Here is a 17,107-nt window from a genome sequence, read left to right on the forward strand (position 1 = left end):
TTAAAATGGATTGTGTTACACAAATAGTGGAATAATATTTATTCATTTTGTGCTGACCAGACAATTGTTATCAGTGTCTCACTATTACAAATAGTGCTACCATGAGCATTCTTGTATGTGCCTCTTTATGTGCAAGTGTGAGAGTTTTCTAGTATTGACGTTTACAAGTTGAATTATTGGGTCCTACACACCTTCAGCCTTACTAGGAATTGCCAAATTGCTCTGCAAGGTGGTTGAATGAATTTATATTCTTACTAGCAGTAGTTCGACTTCTACTCCATCCTAACACACCGTTTTTGCTTCTTTAATTATTAGAAATATTTACTTTTTAAATTAATGATTTATGTTCTTCCTGTGTGCTGTTGTTTCATTTCTTTTGTCTAATAAAATCTGTTTTTCCTAGAGTCTTCATTTTTATTAACATATCAAAAGGTCACCCCTGTTGTGACCTGTTTTTGGTTTTTGTATCTATATTCTTTGATAGTAAACTACTTTTTGACGGATAAAAGTCCTATATGAATATTTATGACTGTTCTGTGCTCAAAGTCACTGATGCTTCTTTCTTCAGTGTGTAAAGAGTCTCAGGTAGTTTATGCATTGACCTAGCCTTGCCAGCTCTTTGATTTTGTGATGGGAGGGGACAGCTCTTTGTGATTTTTGTGACTTTCTTTATTGTTGACTGTCTTGTCTAGCTGTGGTAAGAATGTCTCTAGAGTAGTTACTCTACAAACTTGGGTGATGTGGGGATGGAATTTATATTCTTCTTTAGCATGTATTAATTCAGTTATCTGTGGTTTTTGGAAAACATCATTAGTTTAATTCAGTAAGCTTTGGGGGACAAATATTTACTTATTAAGTTATGGTGATTGCCCGCAAAAGTTGAATGATTAAATATTTCAGGTTTCTGCTATGTGTAAAAACACCATGGGAATCATAGAATATATGAGTTGTGATTATTGATCTTGAGATGTTCAGTGCATCCATTACTTGACCAAGCTCAGATCTTGCCTTTTGGTAGAGGAAAAACTCTGGGAGGCCTAGAGGACTGCATATTTAATGTGAAGCTTATTCTGTGTCCTAAACTCTGCTACCTGTTTTAGGGGGTACCACGACGAATGAAGCATACTTCCTAAATTTCACATGCTTATGATCTGAGTAGGAAGGTAATAATATTCCCAGATTTACGTAAAAGGTCTCTTAAGCTTCTAGGGCCTCAAGAAGTACAGCACAAACTTGGAACTGATAGTTTCCTGGAAGGAAATGGTTGCAATTAGAGTTTACTAGCTCTTGTTTTTTATTCTCGTGCCTGAATAGTTTTGCTTTTAAAACCTCTTGAATGTTCAGATTTTTGATTGCTAGAAGGGGGCTTATTTTAATATTATTACTATACTTTAATATTTGAGATTCACTTCTCTATTATGAAGTATACTTTTTAGCCAATTTTGCTTTTTAAACTTTACCAGTTAAGACATTTCCTGACTTATTTTGGTGCATGCAGGTAAAAAACTTTCTGGAGAATCTGTCAAAGGGTTCTTATTTAATTTGATTATGGAAACAGAAAAGAACCTTTCATTATAAGTTGCCATTGTCATTATATTTATCATTGCTTATGTTGGACAGGATACATTGACTGAAATAAACATGCAGGACATAAATGTTGTGAGTTCAGTTTTATTCAGGGACCTTACTGAGGCCTATAGCCTGAGAGAGATAGCCTCTCATCTCCGAGGAACTGCTCCAAAGAGGTAAGGGAGGAGCCAGGATGCCCATGAACTTTATTTGCTGGGAAAACCATGTAGTCAAGATAAAAAGATTACTGCTAAGCACAAAGAAGACATCTGAAGTGAATGATTTTGGTGCTTTTCTGTGTATGGGAAGATGCAAGAATCTGAGGTCATTTGAATTGTTTTCTAGATATGTATCTTAACTATCTAAGGGCCAGTATATCCAAAGCACAGAATGTTTCCTGTTTTTTACCATCCTGAATCCCCCTCAGGGTGCGCTGTCCCTGGGCCAGGGCAGTTAATGGCTTTATCCTTGTAGAACTGGAATGGCAGGGAACATTTATTTCTTTACAAATACCAGTATGTTAGCTTATAAAAATCAGAACATTGAGCTATTTTGAAAACTCAGGGTTTGAATAGTTTTGTAAATTCAAACATTATCATTAAAATTTTCTTCTGCTTATAAAAAATGCGTAGGGGCACCTTCTCCATCGGGATTTCTAAATTATGGTCCCCAAACCAATTAAGGAAATCTTAAACCCTGGAATTGCTCTGTATCATTATTTCCATGGCAGTGTTCTATATCCTCTAAGTGGTTAATCTTAGTTTATGTTATTGCCCACCTTTGACACCGGACCCAGCCCAGGAGGAGGGCCAGGCTGGTTGGGAAGCAGTTGCAGTGCCAAAGGAGAAAATTATCCTGACCAACGTAGATAGTACTTAATTGCTTAAGACCACAGCGTAGTCATCAACAAATATATCTCAAAAAGCTGCTTGAGTCGTAGAGGACAAAAACCCAAGTACTGACCAGGTTTGAAAAATGCAGTCTTTTAAAAATAAACTTAAAATATGTTATGTAACACACATATTTTGGTCTAAAACCACGAAAGATGAGGCTGAAGCTGAACATCTTCCTATGACAAAATATATAGACATTTATGGCATACATTATGGTCTTTTTATGCTCAATTCATGTGTGCTAGATTGAGAAATTAGGGGGAGACCGAGAAGGTAAGTGGGGGAGGGCAGGGAGCAGTGCCCCGTAGACAGACAACCTTAGATGAAAGAAAGTATGAGAAATTGCCAGCCCAGCACTAAAATATTTTTTTCTCCTTTCTTTTTTTTTCTTTTCTCTTTTTTTTCCCCTTGGACTATGATAATCTGTGTTAAGATCATATTGACCTATTGCTAAAGAGGCATAATTATAGGGCAGATTTGTAAATATGTATTTTCTTAGGTAAGATCTGAGTAAGCTAAATAGAATTTTGAAAAGTGTATCTTTCTGTTGATATAAACATTTAAGAATAAGATCAAGTATTTGTCATTTAATTAAAGGACTATGAACACAGCTAATGAGTATACTATATAGAGCACTTTGTATTCAAAGAGAGAATTTTAGGATCTAGCTGATTTACATTGCAATTTTAGCATATAAAAAGGAATTTAACTGGAGGCTGAATTCTTCTGAAAATAGCAATTTATATAAGATCTTTATCCCATCTGTTTGGTTTCTTTGTTCCTTGGAGGTCATTGGGACGTAAATATATTCTAACTCTTTCTCCTTTAACGTAACTAAGGTAATAACTAGCTGTTAGAGACTTCAAAGTACTTGGGTTATAGCAAGGTTATTTCTCCAGTCTTTCCACTTTATACTGTTGTGACTGGTGACCTATATTGCATTTCCTTTTAATTTTAACCAAAGTTGATTCCAAATACTTTGGAGCTTATTTTTGTAGTGTTCAACAAGACAAACATAACCTCCAGTTTTGTAGAGCTCTTACTTTAGCTGGGAAAACAGATTGTAAATGAATGATCACATAAATAATTGCTATTGTAGTAGGTGTGCTAAAGAACAGGGTGCTTTAAGATTGTGTCCTAATCTACTTTTGAGAGATAGGAAAGATTTTCTTGAGAACTTGAATTTTTTTAAAAAACTTATTTATGTGTGTATGTATTTATGGCTGCGTTGGGTCTTCGTTGCTGCGCGGGCTTTGTCTAGTCGCGGCGAGCCGGGGCTTCTTTTGTTGTGGAGCGCGGGCTCTAGGCATGCAGGCTTCAGTAGTTGTGGCTCGCGGCCTCTAGAGCGCAGGGTCAGTAGTTGTGGTGCACAGGCTTAGTTGCTCCGCGGCATGTGGGATCTTCCCGGACCAGGGCTCGAACCCGTGTCCCCTGCGTTGACAGGCGGATTCTTAATCACTCCGCCACCGGGGAAGTCCGAGAACTTGATTTTAAGCTAAGACCTGAACTGTGCGTAGAAGTCAACTAGGCAGTGCAGTATGGGAGGAAAAGAATTGTATATAAAGAGCCTAGAGCCCCTTTTTAGTATGTGATTATGTTTAATGTTGTTTTAAGAAATGAATTAATGAGTGGATATCTAGGTCAGAAGCTCAGAAGAACTGTCTAGTGTGGCAATATAAATTTGGTCTTATGTTCTTTAATCACTCTGTTGCCCCATTAATTATCCCTCTCAATTTTTCCTTTAAAAAAACAGATACAGTTCCTCATTTGCATTCTTCACATATATTTTTCCTGTGGTTACAGTTTCACATTGTGTCATTTTTAATAGAAAGTTGTATATACATAAACCCAGGGAAGCTATTATAATGCTATTACATTTTATGTGGAAAAAGCTTTTTTATCATAGGATATAATGTTTACCTTAACATTGTTGCCTGTGTGACATGGCAAATCACAAATTAGAGGACTTTTGCATTTTGGTTTTATTTATTAAAAATTTAAAAATTCAAAGTAATTTATGTTTGGGGTGAAAAATCAAATAGTAGAGAATGATGAAATCTCTTCCCCACCTGTAGCTCTTTGCTGTTTCTTGTGTATCCTTCCAGAAATTTTGATTGCCTATATGTACTACACAAATAATCTCTCTTTTTTTTTTTGAATTTGTAGAAAACAGCTTTTTAAAAGAAAGTTTTATTGAAGTATAGTTGATCTACAATGTTGTGTTTATCTCTCTCATTATTTAAAAAGACTCAGTTATACTGTATATATTCTTTTACACCTTTCTTTCAGTTGACATATCATGAGCAGACAGTTTAAAAATGAAGTAAGAATCCTTTTTGTTTAAAAGACACTTTGTTATGTCTTGATAAAATATCTGATGATACTTGGTTTTTAACGGTTGTTTTGCAGACTTGCTCAGGTGACAGAGCATCTGAAGCCCACTGTGCTCTTTGTAGAACACCATGAAATAATGATCTTCTCTCATACTAACAAGAAAGGTTTTTACCAGCAGAATTATGCCTGTATTATATTATGAAATATAAAACTGTAACCAAACTTCTGTACTTTCAAAAGAAGAAGGTGAAAATTAGGCACGGTAAATATTTTTCCTTTAATATTTACTTGTTGCTTATGTGCTCTTTCCTAATCATTTGTATCATTTTCGAATCATTTGCTGATCATTGCTTTATCATAGGCTGGTTCTCATTAGAAGAAAGGTATCCAGAGACAGCAAAAGTTTAGTGGAAAAAATTTGGTGGGGAGTAAACCTCAAATTAAGAAGATTCTGTTCATTTGCTTAATGGTATGTGTGTGCATGAGGACGACTGTTGTAATTCAGTGTTATTGGTAGAAAATCTAAGCTCCCTTTGCTAAGCAGCACTGTTTTGTGGGACTCTTATCTTCTGAGCTGTTGGTTTTAACAGTTGGGCTGTTTGTAGAAATTTCTTAGCACCTTATCCCTAGGAGTATAGATAAGGTAGCTCACTTTCTTCTTGGGTGACTAAAAGAGTAACTTGACTCTACAGATTGATTTTACTGCAACACATATCTGTTTGCTTCTCTAAATCAGGTGTTAGATAAGGCAACGTTGAATGATAGAGGCTACCAGAGGTTTTTTTTTCTAGAATCATGTTATCTTAGAGTCAGAAGGAACCTTTGTCATCTACTAATTTTGTACAAAGGGCAAGAATCCCATTGTATGTCAGTTTACCGACCATACAGTTTTTTTGAGAATGAACGGGATGGAGAAAATGCTAAATTGAATGGGGCTGTGACACATAGGTGTAAAGTGGGACTGTCCTGGGGAAAACAGCTGTATGGTCATCCTAGTTATAGAACAGTCTTGCCAGATAGTCATCCAAAATCTGCCTGAAAAGATTTGTTGCCCCACAGAAAAGCTAGTACTCTAAAAATTAAAAAGTTCTAACTAAAAATTTTTAAATTTTTTTATTGAGCTAAAATTTATCTCCTTGCAACTACTAACTCTTCTTCCCAGTTTTGCCCTTTGGTAATAAATGTAGTCAGAATATGGCAGTATACAACATATATTAGTTCTTTAGAAACTTTTTTAAGTAAACAACTTTAAAGATAGCTCGGTTTTTATTTCCCAAAAATCTTACAGTTCTGCCCTGTAGTTCAATTTCTGTGCCCAAACTGAAACAGAAAAGAAATGAGAAGAAGGGTGAAAAAAAAGACCATACAACTGGCTAACCTACCAGGCCCTGGTACAGGGCACTGTTCACTAAACAACACTTGATTGCACGTCCATAATTCTCATCTTGGTATGTTTACAAAACATTCAGTGAGATCTCTAGCTTCTGAAAAATAAAGTTTCTAGTTATTACATTAGTATTTTATCACCTTAAAATAGAATAAAGGGATATGTATAGGAGACACGCCAATTAAAGTAAAAGAAACAATAGGTTTATACACAGGAAGGCTAGACCTCCAGCTAGCTAATCATAATGATTACAGTTTCCTTATCATTAAAAATACTTGATATACATCTATAAAAACTAGCGATAGATAGATACGTTTAACAAAGCCCTCTTGTCATCGTTTTACCCTTCAGAGTAAAAAACTATGGCTTAGTGTGCAACTTTTCATCACCCTGGTCACTAGATGAAAGATATTTTAATTTTCACGTGCTATTGCCCACATTTTTTTTCCAGGAGGCTCATAAATAGGACAAGCTGGGAGGATAACTTTCTTTTTTTTTTTTTTTTTTTGGCTTGCGGGATCCTAGTTCCCCGACCAGGGATCGAACCCTGCTCCCTCTGCAGTGAAACGGCCAGGGAATTAATTCCCTGGGAAGATAACTTTTGAGGTGATGTGTGGATGGGACACAAGAGCCTGGTTCATTACTGAATATATGTAGGTCCCACCCCACTCCTCCCCCACCCTTTTTTTTGCTGTTTAGGTAATTGTTATAGAATGTAAAATAGAACCATTTAACCATATAGCAGCATGATTAAGGAAAAATGTTCTACAAATTGGCATTGTCTAATTTGATAAACATGTAACTTAATTTGAACCCTTGTAAGAACTTAGTTAAAAGGCAATCAGATGTCGAAAAAATTAAACAATAGTCAATCTAAGAACAAAATGGAAATTTTTATTCGAGCCAGTCTAAGGATTATAACCCGGGAGACAGTCTTTCAGAGAGCTCCTAGGGCTGTCCTGCTGGTTAGAGGTCAAAGCACAGTTAGTTATAGAAGTTTTTGAGACAGAGTAACATATTGACAGTTTACATAGTCCAACAAGGTGAGTAGTGGGGTCATTGTGACTCCTTACAGAATTGAGAAAGGAATGTTCTCTCTTAAGGAGTTACCTTGCTGGCAGCAGATGGAAATTAATTTTTTGAGTGAGCAGGCGTTCCTGCGTCTTCTAAGGGGATCTAGTTAATGTATAGGGCAGACGCACAATGCACACTAAAGGGGAGGGGGTAGTGCCTCAAATGGCAGAAAAATTTTTATGTTAAAATTTTTCTTGTCCTTCCTTAAAAATAATTTTGTCTCATCACACAGTAGGTTAATTTATGGAGACACCAAAGATATCAAAATACAGTGTTACATTTAAAGTAAATTGGAAGTTCTATGCTACAGTGGGTAGAGATTGTTGACTGAGTTATTGGGTTTTACTGTTAACACAGAGCAACTGTTCACTGTAATATATTTATATATATATAATTTTTTTTTTTTTGGCCGTGCTGTGTGGCACGCCCAGATCTTAGTTCCCCGATCAGGGATTGAACCCGTACCCCCCTGCATTGGGAGCGTGGAGTCTTAACCACTGGACTGTCAGGGAAGTCCCCTATATTATAATTTTGTAAAAACAAAACTGGAGGTGTTAGGTAAGGCAGTTGAAATAAATTGGTTGTTTTATAAGTTCCAAAGCTTTACTTCTGAGATCATATGTAAAAGTATCTGTAATTATTCTTTTTATTGTAGTTGTTTGAATATATTTTGACAGGTTCAAGAAGAGAGTTGGTCATTCTGGGGAGCATATTTATATATTTGATGTGGTGGGGGGTGTTTCTTGTGAGGAACTGGAGGAGAGTTGTTTGTCATGTTGGATTTTCTCTTTAATACATTTCATCGACATTTGCAGTATTAATAGTAGATATGGAAAAGTGGCTTCCTCTTTTTTGACACCTTATTGTTATTTGTTTAGTAATATTAATTACTATATATGCTAAATATACTAATATATTCTAAATTACTGAGTATATACTAAGGATTTATCTGTACTTTATTTGCCTTAACTTGTTCATCTGACATTTTTGCTCTCAAAAGTGTTGTCAAAGATGACCGCGTTGGGAATTCTCCTGGGTGCCTTGTAATGGGAAACGTAGAAGATGCGTTATGACACCAGGGCAGAGTGTCGCTAGTCAAGGGGGTGCTCATTTAGTGCCTACTTGGAAAAGTGCTGCAAGTAAATAAATGTAAAAGCTCATACAGAGTTGACTTTATGCTTATTTGACCTTTAGGATTCAGTTTCTGTGAGTGGATGTTATTGTATACACTTTGGTGCTGTCGACTGAAGAAAAACGCATAACCTAAAAATTGCGAGTTATGTTTTCTTTGAGGACCGTACTGAGGATTATAGCCCAGGAGACGGCCTCTCAGAGAGCTCTGAGGTGCTGTTGTGAAGAGGAGGACGGGGAGGAGCCGATTACACTGGAGTTTTTGCCGGGGTGGTAGGGGGAAGTAGTAGGACATGAGATTACTGCTGATCACACAAAGCAGACATCGTAAGTTAATGATTTCAGGGCTTTTCTATGTATGCGGAGATGCAAGAGTCTGGGCTTATTGACATTGTTCTTTAGATATGCTTCTTAACTATCTAGGCCTGGTATCCTGTTTTTCTCCATCCTGAGTTCCCCTCAGGGTGCACTGTGTGGGGTTGGTTGCAGTGGCTGATGATTTGATGGTGGGCAACATTCATTGTTTACTGGAATGGCAGGCAACATTGTTTCTCCATAGTGTTTACGGAAAAAGTTGCCTTTTTTTTTTTTTGCGGTACGCGGGACTCTCACTGTTGTGGCCTCTCCCGTTGCGGAGCACAGGCTCCAGATGCGCAGGCTCAGCGGCCATGGCTCACGGGCCCAGCTGTTCTGCGGCATGTGGGATCTTCCCGGACCGGGGCACGAACCCCTGTCTCCTGCATCGGCAGGCGGACTCTCAACCACTGCGCCATCAGGGAAGCCCCCAAAATTCTAAACTTCTTAATGACTGATTATGTCTCTTAAAAATTTTGTTCATCTTTTAAAATGCTATTTTACCTTGTTTTTAGCTAAAAAATGATTCTTTGCCTGAAACGATCTTTAACATTTTTTTAAAAATTTGATTCACATTAATGTTTTCATTTTCCTTTGTTCTCTTAGCTTCACAATGAAGAGGATAATTCAGAATCATCTGCTGTAGAGCAACCATCAACTTCAAACCCAACACCACAAAATGTGCAGGCTGCTCCTTCAGCATCTGGACTTGAGACTGACTCTTCTCCTCCACCTTATAGCAGTATTACTGTGGAAGTACCTACAACTTCAGGTATTGTTGTTTTTAGTATGAAACAACTAGTAATGTTTTTAATAGCTCGATTTTTTGTTTTGTTTTTACCAGTGTGGTTTTGTGTAATTATCAAGTCTGTTAATGGGCTTCTTCGGTTTTATGATTTTTTTTAAAAAAGGTTTTTCTAAAGATAGTTTATAAAATATTTCATAGATTACCTGTCTCATTGTTTTAAAAATTAATTTTAAAGTGTAGCTTGTTAAACTTTCTTATGCTTACTAGAATCCCTTCCCGGTGGAGTAGCCATATAACTTTTGGAAGAAATAACCATATATACATATATATTCATGCACACATATAATGCATACACACATGAATATATAAACATGCCCATATGTGTGTATGTTTACTTTTATAGTCATAAACAAGGTATTATTAACGATGAATGTGAGTGAGAATGTGGTAAGTACATGTGAATGGAGGTGAAGGGTACACATAATGTCCCCCCTACACATGGTAATATTTCCTGGATACAAGGCAGTGATTACTGCTTCCTACTGTTCATCTTATCCTTGCAGGTCATTCTCAAGAAGTACCCTCATCTATTTCTCTGGTCACAATGTGTGTTTTCCCAGTAATGCTAAGTTAATCATTCTATGGTGGAAGATGCTGAGAGTGAAATTGCAATCCCTTTGTTGTGGCTACTGTTGCTATTGCTGTTTAACAGACTACCTCAAACCTAATGGAGTAAAATAACAATCATTTATTCTTGTTAATTCTCATGATTTGGGGGGAACTGGGCTCCTTTATAAAGTTCTCTGCTAGGGTCTCATGTGATTGTTGTCTGATGTTGACTCTGGGACTGGAGGTAATTGCAGGCTTCCTTATTCACATGTTTGCTGGCTGATGCTAGGGCCTCAGCTGAGGCTGTTGGCCAGAACAACCATATGTGGCGTCTTGTTGTGGCCTGGGCTCTTCACTGAACGGAGGCTGGCTTCTAAGAACAAGCATTCTGAGGGGAAGCCAAATGGAATCTGTGACATTGCCTTAAAAGTCACAGTGTCACATCTGCCACATTCAGGCTGTTAGAAGCGAGTCACTTAGTCTCTATTCAAGATTATTGAGGAATTAGTCTCCACCTCTTCATGGGAAGAGTTTCAAAGAATATCACCACCACAACTGTATACAGCCTCTTCCCTCTACCACCAGAGCTTCTCCTTTGACAGTCTTCGCCATTTCAGTAAATGGCTCCGGCAGGCCAGCAACCTGGGAGTCATCTTTTTGGTGCCTTATTGTAAAATTACATGGTTTTTCTCCTTCAATTTTTGTTGTAATGAAATGTATTATTAACAAATGTCTTCTTTAAGCTAATCCATCCCTATATTCTTAGAATAAATTCTTTTTGTCATCATGTTCTAATCTTTCCTGGATTTAAATTTGTTAATAGTTTATTTAGAGTTTTTGCAGCTTTATTAGTGTGATCTATAACTTTATGTGCTCTCTTTTTGGTTTGGGTATTAATATTATGGAAGCAACATAAAGTGAATTGAGAAGCTTCTCGTTTTTCTATGATCTGGAATAGTTTTGATAATGTAGCATGACATTTTTAAAGGTTAGATAAATTTCAACTGTGAAACAAGTGGAGCCTGGTACCTAGAAGTTCAGTTATTCTCACAGTCTCCTCTGTGATTGCTGGTCTTTTTAATTTTTTCACCTGTGCTAAAAGGCCATTCCTGACTATAATTGAGCACAAGAACTGAGTAATTCTAGAATTTTGGGTTTCTGTTTAATGAAAACTGTTGATATTATTTTCCCTCAGCTTCCTAGTGTTGTTATATTTTAGGCATGGGCAGTGCCAGTTTTCTGTGGAGATTATGTTCTTCAGTAGGTCACTTTACGGCTGCTTTTGTAGATCTGAGCAACATCAGTTATAAAAGGTGACATTTGCATAATGCTTCACAGTTTACAGAGTCCTCTTGAATACTCTTCTATTTCATCCCATAATAGCAAGTAATAGCCTCCCTGGGTCAGTTTTATGGATGAGAAAGTGGAACTTCACAGTGCTTAAGTGATTTGCTTGAGGTCACATAACTTCTAAGAAGAGGAGCTGGGATTGGAGCTCCCCAGACTTTAAATTCTGTGGTTGAGAACCAACCACTGCCTTCAAGGGTAGAAGAAAAGTAAGTAAAATTAACAAGTGAAAATTAAAGGTGTTTCTTCCCAACTTTCACCTGTAATTGGTGGAGATATTTTTTCTATCTTGGGTCTTGAAACTTTTCAGAAACTTACATATCTATTTTTAATGTAAGGATCTCATCTCCTTGGATAATATATGCCATTGTTCCGGTTTTAAAAATGTATAGTTTAATGTTATTGCTCAAATTCATAATAATGGTTTTTACTTAAATTTTGCTTCTACTCTAGTCTTCAGAATTAAAGAAATCTATTTACTTGACTGTGTTTGGGGTTTTTACATCCTAATAATGTCTTTTCTAAGAATTTATGACTCTTGTGACTTTTGGTGGATAACATTCAGTATTATACTCCCACTAACCACTTCCTGTTATTAGATTGAAAATTGCCTAACTTCAGATCCTTAGCTCTTATTGATAGCATTAAAAATACTTATTTTAAAACCCAAGTACATTAAAACACAACAGGAAAAATATTGCTGGACTGCAGTGTTTTTTCATGTGGAAAATGCAAGAAAATCTGATAAAGATAGGTAAAATTGTGAACAATGTAGAAGACGTAAAAATGCTGTAGTTATGATAGAGGAAACCACAGAGGTGATGTCAAACATTGTGGTATGTACTCCTTTTAGAATCTACCTGTTTTTCATGTCAGTGATTCTAGCATAAGTCTAATTAATTGATTGATCTGTGTGTATGATTTTACTTATACCAAAGTTGGCAATAAATGATGCAGTTTTAAAAAAAAATTAGCAGTCTGTATTTAATATTGTAATATACTTCTGCAGATCATATTTCAAAAATAGCTTAAAAATTGGGGAGGGATAAATTCTTCTAAAAAAGAAAACCTAAAGAACTAGGTAGATGGGGGGAAAATGGGAGAAGGGACAAGAGTAAAAAAAGAGTTAAAAATCATCAATCTTTTAGCAAAGAAAAATACTGAGTTTTCTTAGGAATTGTTAAAATTGACCTGTGTAGAAAAATTAACGTCCTATATATTATCAAGTAAATATGAGAATAAATAAATAATAAAGTATTTGGAGTCAGGAAATCCCTGGCTTCTGCCATTTCTTGCTTGTGTGATACTAGGCAAATCACTTAACTGAACCTCAGAGTTGCTAAGGTTAATGTATTTAGCAGTGCTGTTGTAAATGGCTAGTGCTGTTTCAGTGTTTGTGACCATTATTCCTGATATTTTTACTTTTTGGCTGTGAGATTATGGGCAAATAAAGTCTTTGAGCATAGGAATAGGAACATAGAGGATGATCATATATGGTGAGTTTCTTACCTCCTTTGTGTTGCCCACATTTTCAGAGTCTCATTCTTGATGTTCTTGTTTGGTATATCAGCTGTTAGATAATATTTATCGGTTCTTTCTCTTGATAATAAATATAGGACTAAAATAATATATACAATGTAGAAGTAATTTATGTGTTATATAGCTTATAACATAGGAGTACAAGTAGCAGTGATAGTCTTTAGTGGTGTTCTGTAACTTATTAAATTATGTTCTGGCTGTAAACATAATATTAGTTTGTTTTAATGGTTATCTTTTTAAAAAATCCTTTTCTTCAGATACAGAAGTTTACAGTGAGTTTTATCCTGTGCCACCTCCTTACAGTGTTGCTACCTCTCTTCCTACATATGATGAAGCTGAGAAGGCCAAAGCTGCTGCAATGGCAGCTGCAGCAGCAGAAACATCTCAAAGAGTAAGACAATGTTATCATTTCCTTTTGAGAATATTATTTGTGTTAATTGATACGTATGTTCAGTAATATCAAAAATAGTTCTATGTGCTTGCAGTTTTTTAGTATTTACTACTACTTATTTGTGTCATCATTTTTTGGCACTCTCCTATTTAAATTTACCTTCTGCATTCCCTGACCTTCTCATTTCGATTTCGATTTCTATTGGTCTTGTCCTGCACCCTGTCTTCGCTTGTGGTCATCCTAGGCGGAATCTTTACCACTAATTTATCATTTCCTAAGTCTTGATTTCAGGCATCTCATGCACTAACCTTCACCCCCCATACTTCCGACTCCCTCATTCAAGTTACCCCCACCCCGTTGACCTCTTCACTGTCAATGAAGTGTCTTCAATATCCTTATTTCCCTTCTTTTATAGTTTAGATTCTGTGGTCCATACTATAGTTATAGATCATTTTTTTCTATTCATTTTTTATATATTAGTATAGCCAGTTTCGTGACTCTATGAATGAACTCAAGGTAGGTTAAAGACACAAAGAAAAGTTACCAGGCCTACAAAATAATGTTTGTCAATTCACTTTTTTTTTTTTTTTGTCCTTTGAACACATGCCACCCTAGAATTTGGGAATGATGGTCAAAGATTCCACCACCCTTTTTTCTCCCTCATCTCCCTGTCTTAGTAATAGAGTCAGTGATACACACGTGTGTTATTTCCTGTTCTGGTAAAAGGAGTGGTTGTCTCAGTAATGGAGAATCAATGAGATGTATGTATGGTATTCTTCGGTCAGGTAAAAGGTAGAAATTATTTACATTTTAATGTGGCTGCAAGCAGGACTAGAATTTGTTACCTTTATTTCTTGCTTTAGTCTTTAGAAATGTCAAATTCTGGGTTAACCGCATTTTGTTCAGGAAAAAGAGACAGAAATATCACGTGACACAGGAAAGCTAGAATTAGGTGAGGGGAAGAGGGAGAAGAAGGTGCTTGTATGTATAGCATTCTTGTGCTGCTGCCATCAGGCCAGAGCCCAGCGCATAGATTATTTGATGGGTAAGCATTTTTCCTGGACAGGTTTCTTTCATCAGCCACAACCCTCTTCAGACCTGCTCCGACTCGCATCCTCCAACACACACAGAGTTAAACGTCATCATAAATAGTTTGGGGCGCATAAGTAAAGGTAGTAAACCTCAAATTTATTATTGATTTTTAAAAAATTAATTAATTGTTTTACTTTTGGCTGTGTTGGGTCTTTGTTGCTGCACGTGGGCTTCTCCCTAGTTGTGGTGAGCAGGGGCCACTCTTCAGTGCGGTGTGCCGGCTTCTCTTGTTGCGGAGCACGGGCTCTAGACGTGCGGATTTCAGTAGTTGTGGCACACGGGCTCAGTAGTTGTGGCTCGTGGGCTCTAGAGCTCAGGCTCAGTAGTTGTGGCACACAGGCTTAGTTGCTTTGCGGCATGTGGGATCTTCCTGGACCAGGGCTCGAACCTGCGTCTCCTGCATTGGCAGATGGATTCTTTACCACTGCACCACCAGAGAAGCTCCTATTACTGCTTTCTTTTCCTTCTGAGGGGGAAGTAAGTTTCTTTTAAGACCGTGGCATAAATATGGTTCAGTCAGTAAGGATTTTTGACGTTGGGAGGGGAGAATTATGGAGAAGGAGGATAGATCTATTAAGGTGTGGAGTTTTTATTAGTGCATGTGTGTTTGTACATGCATTATATTTTTATGCACAAACTCTCAGTGAAGTAGGACAGTAACTCCTTTTCTCAGGGAGTGTTTTCCTAGGGACTTCGGAAATGGTAAAGGTCCTTAAATTATGTTTAGGACCTTGGCTCCTCTATTGCCCTAACTTCTACACAGTTGGATAGAACTCTAAAGAGAAAGTAGGAAGCATTAAGTCTTGTTCTCTGTGCTTTGAGGTAAGCATAAAGGTGATTTTACCTTTTGGAAAGAAAACTCTGAAGTGTTACTATTAAAAACCCTTCATCATTTCCAGTGTCTTGTTTTTTTTTAGAAAGTAATATGATTCCCAGCCTGAACTGGAATATGTCCATAAAGAAAAGTTTTCTGTTTTCACCCATTTCCGATACCATTGTAACTCTAGCTTGTGAGAATTGTGGAAAATTTTATGGAAAGCAAATCAGAGTTGTACGAAGAGACTAACTTATAACTTAGGTCCTTGTAAAAACATTTTTCAAATTCGTCAGTTTTTATCCCAGTGCTCCAGCACCCTCTTTCTACAAAGTGTCATTCAGTATGAATTTCTATACCTGATTCAGATAAAAAAACTGGTCTGATTAGCACTTGAGTACATTCAGTTGTAAATGAATCTCAGCTGGATAAGCTGAAAGTTTATTTCTTAAATCCAGTCTCATTGGGGGAATGTAGGTAGCCTGGAGACTTGGAAACAATACTGTTTTCTACTGTTTCTTATTTCTCATGAGTAGGGTTGCAGGTATGATTATGTGATGACTCATTGATCTACTGAAGTGTATTGCCCATTTTTAATATTTCTCTGAAAAATATTTGTTTCACATGATTCACTTTATAAAACTTTTAGAACATGGCTTGTCACTTAGTCTCATATTATGACCATATATAGTGCACAGGGTTCATTTTTTTGTACCTTGTTTAAAATTGTGTGTCAGTAACTTGTCTTTTGACGTAAAAGCTAGCACTTGATAAATTGTGAACAACTCCAAGACGACCTTGTGTTTACATTTCTAGCATCTAGCTATTATCTGGCACATCCTTGGTGTTTAATAAATAACAGTTAATTAAGTTAATGAATGCTTTCTTTAAATTAGCCACTGTGGGAAATTAGAAAGAAAAATATGACTGTTGTCCTATTACAGCTCTTCGTTTTAATTTTTTTTTTTTTTACCAATTTTAGGGTTTATAAGTCAATGTTTAATGTAATTGAAATTATTGCATAGCTACTATCTTTTATTTTTTAAGCATTTTATGTAAATATTTTTCTGTTATGTTAATGGTTGAGTGAAATTCCATGGAATCAATATACTATAATATAGTGGCCATTCCTCTCTAATGAACAATTAGATTCTTTTCAAGAGTGTTTGTGTTTTCCAGTGTTAATGTTGTAAGGGACATCTTTGTGCATATGTCTTCTATCTTTTTAAAAATGATGTCCTGGGCTTCCCTGGTAGCACAGTGGTTGGGAGTCCACCTGCCAATGCAGCGGACATGGGTTCGAGCCCTGGTCCAGGAAGATCCCACATGCCGTGGAGCAACTAAGCCTGTGTGCCACAACTACTGAGCCTGTGCTCTAGAGCCCACGAGCCACAACTACTGAGCCCGAGTGCCACAACTACTGAAGCCTGCACGCCTAGAGCCCGTGCTCTGCAACAAGAGAAACCACCGCAATGAGAATCCTGTGCACCGCAACGAAGAGTAGCCCTGCTCGCCGCAACTAGAGAAAAGCCCCTGCACAGCAACAAAGACCCAACGCAGCCAGAAAATAAAATAAAATAAAATAAATTTTTTGAAAAGAAAAAAATATTATGTCCTATGATAAAATCTCTTGGACTGGTGTTTCAAAAAGAGTACGAAATTTTATATTCTTTTATTTATTTATTTATTTATTTTTGTCTGTGTTGGGTCTTCATTTCTGTCCGTGGGCTTTCTCTAGTTGCGGCGAGTGGGGGCCACTGTTCATCGCGGTGCGCAGGCCTCTCGCTGTCGCGGCCTCTCTTGCTGCGGAGCACAAGCTCCAGAC

The 17,107-nt window shown here is 36.9% G+C and overlaps 1 protein-coding gene across 2 annotated transcripts in view; it reads left to right on the forward strand.

Moving 5' to 3' along the window:
• NDFIP2 (Nedd4 family interacting protein 2) overlaps window positions 1-17,107 on the forward strand; it is a 137,484-nt gene that overhangs the window by 97,149 nt on the left and 23,228 nt on the right. For both annotated transcript variants that reach the window (XM_067016690.1, XM_059042372.2), the window contains 2 exons: window positions 9,349-9,514; window positions 13,243-13,376. In XM_067016690.1, the coding sequence (XP_066872791.1) occupies window positions 9,349-9,514; window positions 13,243-13,376 (300 nt within the window). The remainder of the gene's footprint in view (window positions 1-9,348; window positions 9,515-13,242; window positions 13,377-17,107) is intronic.

Source organism: Kogia breviceps, chromosome 16, assembly GCF_026419965.1.
Source record: "Kogia breviceps isolate mKogBre1 chromosome 16, mKogBre1 haplotype 1, whole genome shotgun sequence".
Taxonomy (NCBI): domain Eukaryota; kingdom Metazoa; phylum Chordata; class Mammalia; order Artiodactyla; family Physeteridae; genus Kogia; species Kogia breviceps.